This window comes from Salmo salar, chromosome 02 (assembly GCF_965601325.2).
Source record: "Salmo salar chromosome 02, fSalSal1, whole genome shotgun sequence".
Classification (NCBI taxonomy): domain Eukaryota; kingdom Metazoa; phylum Chordata; class Actinopteri; order Salmoniformes; family Salmonidae; genus Salmo; species Salmo salar.
The window spans coordinates 62079767-62095751 of NC_138292.1; the positions used below are offsets into that span (position 1 = coordinate 62079767).

The window sequence follows — 15985 nt, forward strand, 5'->3', positions numbered from 1 at the left end:
ATCCCGTTAACGGGATAAGAACGGGAAGGGGTCCCCTAGAGGTTAACAGTGTCCAAAGAAGGGCCAGAAGTATTCAGAATGGTGTCGTCTGCGTAGAGGTGGATCAGAGACTCACCAGCAGCAAGAGCGGCATCATTGATGTATACAGAGAAAAGAGTTGGTCCAAGAATTGAACACTGTGGCACCCCCATAGAGACTACCAGAGGTCCGGACAACAGGCCATCCGATTTGACACATTGAACTCTATCAGAGAAGTAATTGGTGAACCAGGCGAGGCAATCATTTGAGAAACCAAGGTAATTGAGTCCGTCGATGAGGATGTGGTGATTGACAGAGTCGAAAGCTTTGGCCAGGTCAATGAATACGGCTGCACAGTATTGTTTCTTATCGATGGCGGTTACGATATCGTTTAGGACCTTGAGCGTGGCTGAGGTGCACCCATGACCAGCTCTGAAACCAGATTGTATAGCGGAGAAGGTGCGAGGGGATTCGAAATGGTCGGTAATCTGTTTGTTGACTTGCTCTTTCGAAGACCTTAGAAAGGCAGGGTAGGATAGATATAGGTCTGTAGCAGTTTGGGTCAAGAGTGGTGTCCCCCCCTTTGAAGAGGAGGATGACCGCAGCTGTTTTCCAATCTTTGGGAATCTCAGACGACATGAAAGAGAGGTTGAACAGGCTAGTAATAGGGGTTGCAACAATTTCGGTAGATCATTTTAGAAAGAAAGGGTCCAGATTGTCTAGCCCGGCTGATTTGTAGGGGTGCAGCTCTATCAGAACATCAGCTGACTGGATTTGGGAGAAGGAGAAATGGGGAAGGTTTGGGCGAGTAGCTGTGGGGGGTGCAGTGCTGTTGACTGCAGTAGGGGGAGCCAGGTGGAAAGCATGGCCAGCCGTAGAAAAATGCTTATTGAAATTCTCAATTATAGTGGATTTATCGGTGGTGACAGAGTTTCCTATCCTCAGTGCAGTGGGCAGCTGGGAGGAGGTGTTCTTATTCTCCATGGACTTTACGGTGTCCCAGAACTTTGTTGAGTTTGTGTTGCAGGAAGCAAATTTCTGCTTGAAAAAGCTAGCCTTGGCTTTTCTAACTGCCTGTGTATATTGGTTTCTAACTTCCCTGAAAAGTTGCATATCACGGGGGCTGTTCGATGCTAATGCAGAATGCCACAGGATGTTTTTGTGTTGGTTCAGGGCAGTCAGGTCTGGAGAGAACCAAGGGCTATATCTGTTCCTGGTTCTAAATTTCTTGAATGGGGCATGATACAAAAAATGTATTTTAATTCCAGGTTATAAGGCAACAAAATAGGAAAAATGCCAAGGGGGTGAATACTTTCGCAAGCCACTGTATGCATTTTCTTACTGACGTTCAGGCATAAACGCTTTCCATATCTTCCACCCACAGTAGCCATTATTCTGATAATGAATACTCGCAGTACCACATCTTTCCATGTATTGTATTCCTCCACAATTCCCTTGCCATAACGTACATCTGAATCTAGTAAAAATGGTAAGTCGTATCAATACAGACACACACACTCCGCCAACCTTGTATCTATAGAGCACATCAACGCTAATGGTCAATGTACTGTATGCTAGTGAGAGTTTGCCCCCAGGTTAAAGATGTGTATTATTTTTGTGCACCTCTCTCCCTCTGCCACTTAAACCCACTCACTCTGAAGAAGACACGGTTGGCGGAAGTGTGTGTGTGTGTTAAACCCACTCACTCTGAAGAAGACACGGTTGCTATGGAGTGGGTTGCTGCCTCGGCTTGCACTTGGCTATGTCGCCAGCTAGCACTTACTCCGACACAAGTAGTGGAGTTGATCATATCAAATAGGAATGAGTGAAGAGATGTGTACTCCATTCAAGGCAGATTGAAGGGTGGAAGATTCTGTCCCTTAAATATTACATAGATATAAAGTAGTATAATGCTATGGTAACTTTATTTGACATGGTCATTATGACATTATAACAATATTATAATTAACATGACATGATATCTGTCATTTAGATCTTAATATCGGTCATTTAGATCTTAATATCTGTCATTTAGATCTTGGCTACCCCTACCCCGGTCAACAGCCCTGCACCCCCCACAGCAACTTGCCCAAACCTCCCCCATTTCTCCTTCACCCAAATCCAGATAGCTGATGTTCTGAAAGAGTTGCAAAATATGGACCCCTACAAATCGGCTAGGCTAGACAATCTGGACCCTCTCTTTCTAAAATTATCCGCCGCAATTGTTGCAACCCCTATTACTAGCCTGTTCAACCTCTCTTTCGTATCATCTGAGATCCCCAAAGATTGGAAATTAGCCGCGGTCATCCCCCTATTCAAAGGGGAGACACTCTAGACCCAAACTGTTACAGACCTATATCTATCCTACCCTGCCTTTCTAAGGTCTTTGAAAGCCAAGTTAACAAACAGATCACCGACCATTTCGAATCCCTTCTCCGCTATGCAATCTGGTTTCCGAGCTGGTCATGGGTGCACCTCAGCCACGCTCAAGGTCCTAAACGATATCATAACCGCCATCGATAAAAGACAATACTGTGCAGCCGTATTCATCGACCTGGCATCGGCTTTCGACTCTGTCAATCACCACATTCTTATCGGCAGACTCAACAGCCTTGGTTTCTCAAATGACTACCTTGCCTGGTTCACCAACTACTTCTCAGACAGAGTTCAGTGTGTCAAATCGGAGGGCCTGTTGTCCACACCTCTGGCAGTCTCTATGGGGGTGCCACAGGGTTCAATTCTCGGGCCGACTCTTTTCTCTGTATACATCAATGATGTCGCTCTTGCTGCTGGTGATTCTCTGATCCACCTCTACGCAGACGACCTCATTCTGTATACTTCTGGCCCTTTGGACACTGTTAACTAACGTCCAGACGAGCTTCATTGCCATACAACTCTCCTTCCGTGGCCTCCAACTGCTCTTAAACGCAAGTAAAACTAAATGCATGCTCTTCAACCAATCGCTGCCTGCACCTGCCCGCCCGTCCAGCGTCACTACTCTGGACGGTTCTGACTTAGAATATGTGGACAATTACAAATACCTGGGTGTCTGGATAGACTGTAAACTCTCCTTCCAGACTCACATTAAGCATCTCCAATCCGAAATTAAATCTAGAATCGGCTTTCCCTTTCGCAACAAAGCATCCTTCACTCATGCTGCCAAACATACCCTCGTAAAACTGACTATCCTACCGATCCTTGACTTTGGCGATGTCATTTATAAAATAGCCTCCAACACTCTACTCAGCAAATTGGATGCAGTCTATCACAGTGCCATCTGTTTTGTGGCTGGCCCTCGCTTCATATTCGCCGCCAAACCCACTAGCTCCAGGTCATCTATAAGTCTTTGCTAGGTAAAGCCCCGCCTTATCTCAGCTCACTGGTCACCATAGCAGCACCCACCCATAGCACGCGCTCCAGCATGTATATTTCACTGGTCACCCCCAAAGCCTATTCCTCCTTTGGTCACCTTTCCTTCCAGTTCTCTGCTGCCAATGACTGGAACGAATTGCAAAAATCTCTGAAGCTGAAGACTCATATCTCCCTCACTAACTTAAAGCATCAGCTGTCAGAGCAGCTCACAGATCACTGCACCTGTACATAGCCCATCTGTAAATAGCCTATCTCTAAATAGCCCATCTAACTACCTCATCCCTGTATTGTTATTTATTTATTTATTTTGCTCTTTTGCACCCCAGTATCTCTACTTGCACATTCATCTTCTGCACATCTATCACTCCAGTGTTTATTTGCTAAATTGTAATTACTTCGCCACTACGGCCTATTTATTGCCTTACCTCCCTAATCTTACCTCATTTGTACACACTGTATATAGATTTTTTCTTACGTGTTATTGACTGTACATTTGTTTATTCCATGTGTAACTCTGTGTTGTTGTTTGTGTCGCACTGCTTTGCTTTATCTTGGCCAGATCGCAGTTGTAAATGAGAACTTGTTCTCAACTGGCCTACCTGGTTAAATAAAGGTGAAATAAAAAAATTAAAATGTAGATCTTAATATCTGTCATTTAGATCTTAATATCTGTCATTTAGATCCTAATATCTGTCATTTAGATCTTAATATCTGTCATTTGGATCTTAATATCTGTCATTTAGATGTTGTCTATGTGTGACATGAGTCGTCATGTGTTACTTACAAAAGCCAGAGCTAGAATCGGTGTGTGTGTGTGTGTGTGTGTGTGTGTGTGTGTGTGTGTGTGTGTGTGTGTGTGTGTGTGTGTGTGTGTGTGTGTGTGTGTGTGTGTGTGTGTGTGTGTGTGTGTGTGTGTGTGTGTGTGTGTGTGTGTGTGTGTGTGTGTGTGTGTGTGTTTGCTCGCCTGCCTGTCTACAGTAATGGCATGTACATGAGTGAGTTCAGTACATGAGTGAGTTCAGTACAAGGTAGACAAGATAACTCGTTTCATGAGTCTACTATCATTAATCCACCACATGACTGTATCTTTGTTGAGAGGATAACCTTCATACTGCAACACAACACTTTATTCACGTCCCATTTCTACCTTTCTTTCTCTCTTTCTCACTTCCTCTCTGACCTCCTTTGTCCTTATACAGGTGTGTTACTGCTTTCTCCTGACAAAGAACACACACACACACACACACACACACACACACACACACACACACACACACACACACACACACACACACACACACACTCAGTACCCTGTTTATGGACTATGGAGAAGCCAGCTGTACCTTTTTTCTTCTAAAGCACAGGCATCTTTTGTGCTCTTGAAATGGCCCTCCAATACCCCACCGTTGTACAATAGAATCAGGTGACTCATATCTCAAATGCAACAATTTCATAAAAGTCAGGAGTTTTTAGGCAGTACAGATGGAGTGGCATCTGGGGGATGGGGGGTTAGATTCACTTTCTGCTCTTTTTTTTGTTGTCCGTTCAGATTCAGACAAAGATGATAACTTTAGAAGAGATACTGTACCGTCTCTACATTTAGTGGTGCATCAGGGTGAAACTCTCTGAAGGCAATGCTTTAGAGTGTTTGTGCCATTGGCGGGACTGTGTGTGTGCGTGCATACTTGCTTGATTGTGTGTGCACACGATTTCTCATACCTTGTGTGTGCATGCGCGTGTGCGTGCATGCGCTCCTCCATGTGTGTGGAAGGGTGTTGACTTGGCTGTGAGTTGGTATCTGGCATAGTAGTATTGTTCACAGAAGAGAGGGCCAGAGTGGTAGAGTGTTGGACATGGCTGGGCACATCTGCTGCCTGTATCCCTCTGGCAATGTAGCACCCACTGCTGGGTTTTCAGTTTCACGCATAGAGATGTAATGGCCTCCTCTGTGGCAGCAGGGGCCCATGATAAAAATAGGATTTGGGCCAAGTGCTCGCCCTCTATACAACTCTATGGTTTGATGTTATTTGATGTTAAAGATGAATGGGGATGGTGGAATTTTTGTGTTTCAGTAGTAATGTACTCATGCATGAACTTAATGTATGTGGAATGTGTTTGTGTGAGTGCTGCTTGTCCGTAATGGGATTCTACAATAGGAATGAACAACCCTTCTTCATCTGATCAGTCATTAGGTTTTTATCTTCTGTGTCTGTGAAGACCTTCTCTCTCTTTCTTCCTTTTCTTGTTGTCTGTCTGTCTGTCTGTCTGTCTGTCTGTCTGTCTGTCTGTCTGTCTGTCTGTCTGTCTGTCTGTCTCGTTCTCTCTCTTTCGTTCTCTCTCGTTCTCTCTTGCTTTCTCTCGTTCTCTCTCTCTGTTTTTCTCTTTCTCTCTCCTCTCTCCATTTATCTCCCTGGTTCCTAGAGCAGATCCCTTTATCCTCTCTATAATGTTTATTTCCCATCATAATAATGTGTTTTCCTTAGCAAACAGAACAGAAAAGACGTAGGCAGGGCAGGCGTTTTGATCTGTGTGCGAGTGTGTGTGTGTGTGTGTGCGTGCGTGCGTGCGTGCGTGTGTGCGTGCGTGTAGCACTCGTAGCTGTAAAAATTAAACACATCCAGCTGCCGACACCAAGATACGCACGCACACACACACATGCACACACACGCCATGAGATGTCCGTCCTCCTCCTGCTCTCTACTCTCTGTGTTGTTTTACTGTGAGTTCTGCGTTGTGTTAGACGAGTTTCCTAATATAACATAGGAACAGACCTGTGTTCAATTAAACACATACAGAATGTATGGCACATGGATCACCACAGAACTAGGCCCCTTTCACACTACTGTGCTGAGCTGTACTGTGCTGGCCTGGTTACTCATCCACCATCGTTGCTGGAAAGGACAACATCTGAGCCAGCACAGTATGTCTCAGGTCAGCAGGATAGTGTGAAAAGGGTAATAGAGTGCATCCACTAAGGAACATTGAGAGGTTGAGTTAGTTTGCAGTGTGAATGAGTCAGGGAAAGGTAGAAGCTAAAAAGTTGGGAAGAGGTGAACTAAGTTTATGCAGGTGAGGAGGAAAAGCCATTTTAGAGAGTTGGGATTCAGCTGCTGTAGCTAGCTGACTGTCTGGCTGGGCTTTCCAGTGAAAAGCGGTAAACCGCATTTTAGTTAGCAGTAGTTTGCACTATTTGCGTTGTCCCCCCCCCAACCCCTCTTTTACGCTGCTGCTACTCTCTGTATATCATAAATGCATAGTCACTTTAATTATATAGCCTTGCTACTGTTATAGCCTATCTACTGTTATAGCCTCGCTACTGTAAATAGCCACGCTACTGTTATTTTTCACTGTCTTTTTACTGTTGTTTTTATTTATTTACTTATCTATTGTTCACATAATACAGTTGAAGTCGGAAGGTTACATACACCTAGGTTGGAGTCACTCGTTTTTCAACCACTCCACAAATTTCTTGTTAACAAACTATAGTTTTGGCAAGTCGGTTAGGACATCTACTTTGTGCATGACATAAGTAATTTTTCCAACAATTGTTTACAGACAGATTATTTCACTTAAAATTCATTGTATCACAATTCCAGTGGGTCAGAAGTTTACATGCACTAAGTTGATTGTGCCTTTAAACAGCTTGGAAAATTCCAGAAAATGATGTCATGGCTTTAGAAGCTTCTGATAGGCTAACTGACATCATTTGAGTAAATTGGAGGTATTCCTGTGGATGTATTTTCAGGCCTATCTTCAAACTCAGTGGCTCTTTGCTTGACATCATGGGAAAATCAAAAGACCTCCGAAAATAAATTGCAGACCTCCACAAGTCTGGTTCATCCTTGGGAGCAATTTCCAAACGCCTGAAGGTACCACGTTCATCTGTACAAAAAATATAACGCAAGTATAAACACCATGGAACCACGCAGCCGTCATACCGCTCAGGAAGGAGACGCGTTCTGTCTCCTAGAGATGAACGTACCTCGGTGAGAAAAGTGCAAATCAATCCCAGAACAACAACAAAGGATCTTGGGAAGATGCTGGAGGAAACAGGTACAGAAGTATCTATATCCACAGTAAAACGAGTCCTATATCGACATAACCTGAAAGGCCGTTGAGCAAGGAAGAAGCCACTGCTCCAAAACCGCCATTAAAATGCCAGACTATGGTTTGCTACTTCACATGGGGACAAAGATTGTACTTTTTGGAGAAATGTCCTCTGGTCTGATGAAACAAAAATAGAACTGTTTGGCCATAATGACCATCATTATGTTTGGAGGAAAAAGGGGGAGGCTTGTAAGCCAAAGAACACCATCCCAACCGTGAAGCACGTGGGTGGCAGCATCATGTTGTGGGGGTGCTTTGCTGCAGGAGGGACTGGTGCACTTCACAAAATAGATGGCATCATGAGGGAGGAAAATTATGTGGATATGTTGAAGCAACATCTCAAGACATCAGTCAGAAAGTTAAAGCTTGGTTGCAAATGGGTCTTCCAAATGGACAATGACCCCAAGCATACTTCCAAGGTTGTGGCAAAATGGCTTAAGGACAACAAAGTCAATGTATTGGAGTGGCCATCACAAAGCCTTGACCTCAAACCTATAGAAAATTTGTGATCAGAACTGAAAAAGTGTGTGTGAACAAGGAGGCCTACAAACCTGACTCAGTTACACCAGCTCTGTCAGGAGGAATGGCCCAAAATTCACCCAACTTATTGCGGGAAGCTTGTGGAAGTCTACCCGCAATGTTTGACCCAAGTTAAACAATTTAAAGGCAATGCTACCAAATACTAATTGAGTGTATGTAAACTTCTGACCCACTGGGAATGTGATGAAAGAAATTCAATCTGAAATAAATAATTCTCTCTACTATTATTCTGACATTTCACATTCTTAAAATAAAGTGGCCAGAGACAGGGAATTTTTACTAGGATTAAATGTCAGGAATTGTGAGAAACTGAGTTTAACTGTATTTGGCTAAGGTGTATTTAAACTTCTGACTTCAAATATACCTATTTTTTAATTGCACTGTTGGTTAGGGCCTGTAAGTAAGCATTTCACTGTAAGGTCTACACCTGTTGTATTCGGCGCACATGACAAATAAACTTTGATTTGATTTGGAATAGCATCACTGTATTAGCAGCTATTAGCATTGGTGGAAGTAGTGATTGTGCTAGCTACTAGCTATAGCCACTAGCTAGCACAACGTTGACCGTCTGGCTGGCCTTTCCAGTGGAAACGTGGTGAAATCCGGATGCAGATGTTAGCAGTGGCCCATGAATAGACTGTTGATTGGTGGACGAGGTGGGATGATGAAGGGAGAAAAGGAGGAGAGAGGAGCCTGGAGAATGAATGCATGGAGGGAGAGGGAAGGAAGGAGAATGATGAATGGAGGGAGAGGGAAGGAAGTGTGGAGTGAGAGGATAACATAGGTATTTTAGCTCTCCTTTTCTTTCTTTCTCTCTCTTATTTTTCTCTGTCTCTTTCTCTTACTCTCTCTTTCTCCCTGTCTCTTTTCCCCTCTCTCTTTTCCTTTCTCTTTCCCCCTCTCTATTTTCCCCTCTCTCTTTTCCCCTCTCTCTTTTCCCCTCTCTATTTTCCCCTCTCTCTTTTCCTTTCTCTTTCCCCCTCTCTATTTTCCCCTCTCTCTTTTCCCCTCTCTCTTTTCCCCTCTCTCTTTTCCTTTCTCTTTCCCCCTCTCTATTTTCCCCTCTCTCTTTTCCCCTCTCTCTTTTCCCCTCTCTCTTTTCCCCTCTCTCTTTTCCTTTCTCTTTCCCCCTCTCTCTTTTCCCCTCTCTCTTTTCCCCTCTCTCTTTTCCTTTCTCTTTCCCCCTCTCTCTTTTCCCCTCTCTCTTTCTCTCTCTTACACACTTTTTTATGCACAATAAGGAGTGATAGCTTCTAACGCTTCTTGTACCACTTCCCCTTGTAGCCCTACTCTCTTTCCATGTATAATTTCCCTCTCTCCTCATCCCCCTCTCCTCCCTCTCTCCTCATCCCTCTCTCCTCCTCACCCTACATATACTAATCCTGAGCTCTATTTTTACTCTCTCTCTCTCTCCTCTCTTTGTCCTTTTCTTCGCTCTCACTTTATCCATCTCTTTTCTCTTCTCCTCTGGTGGGTCTTTCAGTTCTCAGAGGAGGCGTGCACGCACGCACGCACACACTCACACACTCACACACACAATCCTTGGCAGGATACTGCAGGACTGTCATACAGACACACACTCACAGATGGACGGACGCAGGCATGCACACACACACAAATAGACATTTAGGCAAGGTGCTGCAGGGCCAGCCCTTGTCAGTTCATATGAGTTATGTGTCCTCCATTAGCTTGTGAGTAGCATTGACCTCACAGGACAGACGTCAGAACACACACACACACCATCCATCCATCCATCCATCCATCCACACACACACAAACACACAATCTCTTGCTTGAGTAACCCGAAATCTCTGTCTCTTCCAGCTTTGCACGAGTTCCCTACAGATCTGTTTACCCACAGGGAGAGGACAGAAGGAGCTGTGGCCCTACACGTCCTGTGTGTGAGTTCAGTCTTCTTCACTTTGATCTGTCTGTCTGTCTGTCTGTCTGTCTGTCTGTCTGTCTGTCTGTCTGTCTGTCTGTCTGTCTGTCTGTCTGTCTGTCTGTCTGTCTGTCTGTCTGTCTGTCTGTCTGTCTGTCTGTCTGTCTGTCTGTGTGTGTGTGTGTGTGTACAGGGGGTGGCAGGTGGCCTGGCAGTTAAGAGCGTTGGGCCAGTAACCGAAAGGTTGCTGGTTCGAATCCCCAAACCGTCAAGGTTTAAAAATCTGCCTTTCTGCTTCTGCCAACAGCAACTGGACGCTGATTAAGGCAGCTCCCCGCACCTCTCTGATTCAGAGGCGTTGGGTTAAATGCAGAAGACACATTTTGATTGAATGCATTCAGTTGTGCAACTGACTAGGTATCCCCTTTTCCACTCGGTATCCCCTTTCCCACTAGGTATCCCCTTTCCCACTAGGTATCCCCTTTCCCACTAGGTATCCCCTTTCCCACTAGGTATCCCCTTTCCCACTCGGTATCCCCTTTCCCACTCGGTATCCCCTTTCCCACTCGGTATCCCCTTTCCCACTCGGTATCCCCTTTCCCACTAGGTATCCCCTTTCCCACTAGGTATCCCCTTTTCCACTCGGTATCCCCTTTTCCACTCGGTATCCCCTTTCAACTAGGTATCCCCTTTCCCACTAGGTATCCCCTTTCCCACTAGGTATCCCCTTTCCCACTAGGTATCCCCTTTCCCACTCGGTATCCCCTTTTCCACTCGGTATCCCCTTTCCCACTCGGTATCCCCTTTCCAACTAGGTATCCACTTTCCCACTAGGTATCCCCTTTCCCACTCGGTATCCCCTTTCCCACTAGGTATCCCCTTTCCCACTCGGTATCCCCTTTCCCACTAGGTATCCCCTTTCAACTAGGTATCCCCTTTCCCACTAGGTATCCCCTTTCCCACTAGGTATCCCCTTTCCCACTAGGTATCCCCTTTCCCACTCGGTATCCCCTTTTCCACTCGGTATCCCCTTTCCCACTCGGTATCCCCTTTCCAACTAGGTATCCACTTTCCCACTAGGTATCCCCTTTCCCACTCGGTATCCCCTTTCCCACTAGGTATCCCCTTTCCCACTCGGTATCCCCTTTCCCACTCGGTATCCCCTTTCCAACTAGGTATCCCCTTTCCCACTCGGTATCCCCTTTCCCACTCGGTATCCCCTTTCCCACTAGCTATCCCCTTTCCTACTCGGGATCCCCTTTTCCACTCGGTATCCCCTTTTCCACTCGGTATCTCCTTTCCCACTCGGTATCCCCTTTCCAACTAGGTATCCCCTTTCCCACTAGGTATCCCCTTTCCCACTCGGTATCCCCTTTCCCACTAGGTATCCCCTTTCCCACTCGGTATCCCCTTTCCCACTCGGTATCCCCTTTCCCACTAGGTATCCCCTTTCCCACTAGGTATCCCCTTTCCCACTCGGTATCCCCTTTCCCACTAGGTATCCCCTTTCCCACTAGGTATCCCCTTTCCCTCTAGGTATCCCCTTTCCCACTAGGTATCCCCTTTCCCACTAGGTATCCCCTTTCCCACTAGCTATCCCCTTTCCCACTCGGTATCCCCTTTCCCACTAGCTATCCCCTTTCCCACTAGGTATCCCCTTTCCCACTAGGTATCCCCTTTCCCACTAGGTATCCCCTTTCCCACTAGGTATCCCCTTTCCCACTAGCTATCCCCTTTCCCACTCGGTATCCCCTTTCCCACTAGGTATCCCCTTTCCCACTAGGTATCCCCTTTCCCACTAGGTATCCCCTTTCCCACTAGGTATCCCCTTTCCCACTAGGTATCCCCTTTCCCACTAGGTATCCCCTTTCCCACTCGGTATCCCCTTTCCCACTAGGTATCCCCTTTCCCATGTCTCTGTGTGTGTCTTTAATCAACCTTTCACATTCATAACACCTCAATAAACTATTTTAAGTTCCCGTAAAAAAAAAAATCACACACTCAACACAGTGGAAAACTAACAACTTCACGTCAGTCCCCCTGTATTTCTCGGCTGGCTGGGTGTTTGTGCATAGTGCGAACCATGGGATAATTGTTAGCGGGCCGCCGTCCAAGGCTAAACAAATGGCCCCCGAGTCCAAACTATCCCGCTTGGAGGAACAGAACAGAACAGAACACAGCATCTGGTACCGAATGAGGCCTGCCAAGTGTGTGTGTGTGTGTGTGTGTGTGTGTGTGTGTGTGTGTGTGTGTGTGTGTGCGTGTGCGCATGCTCCTCACTCTAGCTGGGGTCCTGTCAGCACAGCCGGCATTTTATTTATTGCCGGTTGGAAATACACACCCAATTACAACCAGATTTAGGTGTAGACTGAGCAGCGTGAGTGGGAGAGAGAGAGAGACGTGAACTTCCATCAAGTATAGTGGACTACTTCTGGATGGAGGCCGGTGCTAGTTGAGTAGGTAGAGGTGGGGAATGTGTATGTTTGTAATTGTGTGTGAGGCCTGTGTGTGTGGTGGGAGGATAAAGCGGAACGCTGGGCATTTCTGTAGGCTGGGTTTTAAAGGTAGGGTGAGCAGGCAGGATGTGTGGAGGTGTGTAGGGCAGAGGGCATAGGTGATACAGAGGATGGGTAGATGTAGGGAAGGAGAGGAACAAGTATGAGGGGAATAGATCACATGTACCATTTCCATTTGTTTGATGGGCCTCCACGTTTGTTCAAGGTAATTTCATTGAAATGACGTGGAAACAAAGTTGATTCAGCCAGTGTGCCTAGTGGCATACAGTTATCTGTAAGGTCCCTCAGTCGAGCAGTGAATTTTAGACACAGATTCAACCCCAAAGATCAGGGAGTTTTTCCAATGCCTTGCAAAGAAGGGCACCTATTGGTAGAAAAAAAATACAAATAAGCAGACATTGAATATCCCTTTGAGCATGGTGAAGTTATTAATTACACTTTGGATGGTCTATCAATACACCCAGTCACTACAAAGATACAGGCGTCCTTCCTAACTCATTTGCCGGAGAGGAAGGAAACCATTCAGGGATTTCACCATGAGGCCAATGGGGACTTTAAAACAGTCATCTTGTCATCTGGGACTTTTTTAGGATAAAAAGAAACGGAATAAAGCTCAACAGAGGCACAATCCTAGAGGAAAACTTGTTTCAGTCTGCTTTCCAACAGTCATTGGGAGACAAATTCACCTTTCAGCAGGACAATAACGTAAAACACAAGGCCAAATACACTGGAGCTGCTTACCAATGCGACAAAACAACTAGTGGCCTAGTTAGAGTTTTGACTTAAATCGTCTTGAAAATCTATGGTAAGACTTGAAAATGGCTGTCTAGAAATGATCAACAACCAACTTGACAGAGCTTGAAGAATATTTCAAATAATAATGTAAAAAAAATATTGTACAATCCAGATGTGCAAAGCTCAGACTTACCCAGAAAGACTCACAGCTGTAATCACTGCCAAAGGTGATTCTAACATGTATTGACTCAGGGGTGTGAATACTTATGTAAATGAGATATTTCTGTATTCCATTTTCATTACATTTGCAACATTTCTAAAAAAATATGTTTTCACCTTGTCATTTAGGGGTATTGTGTGTAGATGGGTGAAGATTATATCTATTTTTATCCATTTTGAATTCAGGCTGTAGCGCAACAAAATGTGGAATACGTCAATGGGTCTGAATACTTTCAGAAGGCACTGTATCTCTCTCCCTCCAAAACCGCTATTATGCCTTGATGACCCCATTCACTCATGTAAGCATGAGAGGATTAGTCCGCTATGAAAAGATCATGTCATTTCTTGGAATTCCCTTGTTCCCCAAAAAAACTCAACCAATCAAAAACTCTTACTCAACCAACCGGCAACAGCAACAAGCTGCTGTGTCTAAAAACAGAGACAGCACAGAGACGATGCTGTGTCTAAAAAAAACACCCACCCACATACACACACACACACACACACACAAAAACACACTCTGCCCTGTCATAACGGGACTTCATAATACTGCCACAGTATTACAACTCTGTTAACTGCCATCTGTTGTTGTCTCTAACATTGATCTCAACCCCATGTGATTCCACACCCAGATTAAAATCTCTAACAGGGATTGTACTTTACCTCTGACCCCTGATTCACCAAATTAACAAATCCACCCCACCCCTCCTACCTGGTCAGGCCCATTGATGGAGACAGAGGCTAATGGCACTGTGACAGGGTTGAAGGGTTTTCTTTACCTGTGTTTTTATTCAACCATGGTGTGGTGTCTATGATCTCTTCCTCTCTCTGCCTGTCTGTTTCTCTCTCTGTCTGTCTATCTGTCTCTCTCTCTTTCGCTCTCTTTCCCTCTGTCCTGTATTACCTCTCTCTCTCTTTTTTTTTCTTTCTTTCTTTTTCTTTCTCTCTCTCCTCTCTCTTTCTTTCTCTCTTTTTCTTTCTCGCACTCTCTCTCTCCCTCTCTCCCTCTCTCTCCCTCTGTCTCTGTGTGGCTGTGGGGGTAAACTAATTCTGTCTGTCTTTTTGTTTTGAAGGATATTAGTGTACCAGTGATTTTTGTATTATAGTAAACCAGATTTGGATATTATGATTTGGCGGGCTTTGCAGTTAGGTTGTTGGCTAGCCATCAGCATGTATAAAGCCATGTTTAGTCCAATATCACTGACACATCATCTACAGTGTGTTCTTATGAAATTCAGATGGTGGTTTCCATCCATGTGTCTCTAACATATTTACTCGGGTCTGTTCAGGAGAGTATACTGTTTACAGAATGTTACGCAATATTACAGAATGTTCAGATAGAAAAGCATTGAGAATAGATACAAAAGTCAAGAAGAATAGGAAATTGTCCACCCCAATTATTACTCAATGAACACCCCCCTGTTTTCTTTCCTCTCTGTGTCTATTTCCTTTTAGGCCATGTATATGTTCATTGCCCTGGCCTTGGTTTGTGACGATTACTTTGTCCCTTCGCTGGAGAAGATATGTGAGGTATGTATGGACAAAGACAGAGTCTGTATCCCAAAAGGCAACCTATTCCATATGTAGTTTACTAACCTATGGGCCCTGGTCAAAGGTAGTGCACTATATAGGGAATAGGGTGCAATTTGGGATGCAGCTTAACAGGATGTGGATAAGTGGTGCTTATGTTGCTGTTTGTCCTTCTGTGTGTTAGGGTCGCAGTTCAGTTCAGGGTCAAGGGTTAGGCTGTGGTATTCTTCTCAATGACATGTTGGATCCTGTGCCACTTCCATCTTATTACAGTGTTACACTGATATACTGTGAAGCTTCTGTTGACAAGTCTCAACTTCTGCCTTTGTCTATCTATTACCTCTCTCACACTCTCTTTCTCTCTCTCTCTCTCTCTCTCTCACACTCTCTTTCTCTCTCTCTCTTCTCTCTCTCTCTCTCTCTCTCTCTCTCTCTCTCTCTCTCTTTCTCTCTCTTCTCTCGCTCTCTCTCGTTCTTTCTCTTGCTCTTTCTCTCTTTTTCTCTCTCTCCCTCATTCTCTTTCTATCTCTCTTTATCTCTCTCTCTCTCCCTCTTGTTCTCTTTCTATCTCTCTTTCTTCTCTCTCTCTCTCGCTCTCTCTCTCTCTCCCTCATTCTCTTTCTATCTGTCTTTATCGCTCTCTCTCCCTCTCGTTCTCTTTCTGTCTCTTTTTCTCTCTCTCTGTCTTTCTTCTCTCTCTCTGTCTTTCTTTCTTCTCTCTCTCTCTTTCTTCTCTCTCTCTAGCGTCTTCATCTCAGTGAGGATGTAGCAGGGGCAACCTTTATGGCAGCTGGAAGCTCCGCCCCTGAACTCTTCACCTCTGTCATAGGTAACACAAACACACACACATGCAATACACATACTTACTCACTAGCATGGACACACACACACACACACACACACACACACACACACACACACACACACACACACACACACATACACACCAGTAGAAGAGGAACCTGTATAGGGATTAACAACATATTACATGTTAATCCAATTAATAGAGTTGAAATGAACATTGATGAGAAGCTGATGAGAAGCAGTGCGCTGACGTCAGTATTTT

General features: G+C 44.9%; 1 protein-coding gene across 1 annotated transcript in view; it reads left to right on the top strand.

Annotated features, from left to right (window-relative positions):
- The window catches only part of LOC106586478 (sodium/potassium/calcium exchanger 3), a 69533-nt gene that overhangs the window by 38570 nt on the left and 14978 nt on the right, over positions 1-15985 (top strand). Inside the window, exons 3-5 of the mRNA XM_045707069.2 lie at positions 9862-9938; positions 14845-14919; positions 15664-15748. Coding sequence (XP_045563025.1) covers positions 9862-9938; positions 14845-14919; positions 15664-15748 — 237 coding nt within the window. The remainder of the gene's footprint in view (positions 1-9861; positions 9939-14844; positions 14920-15663; positions 15749-15985) is intronic.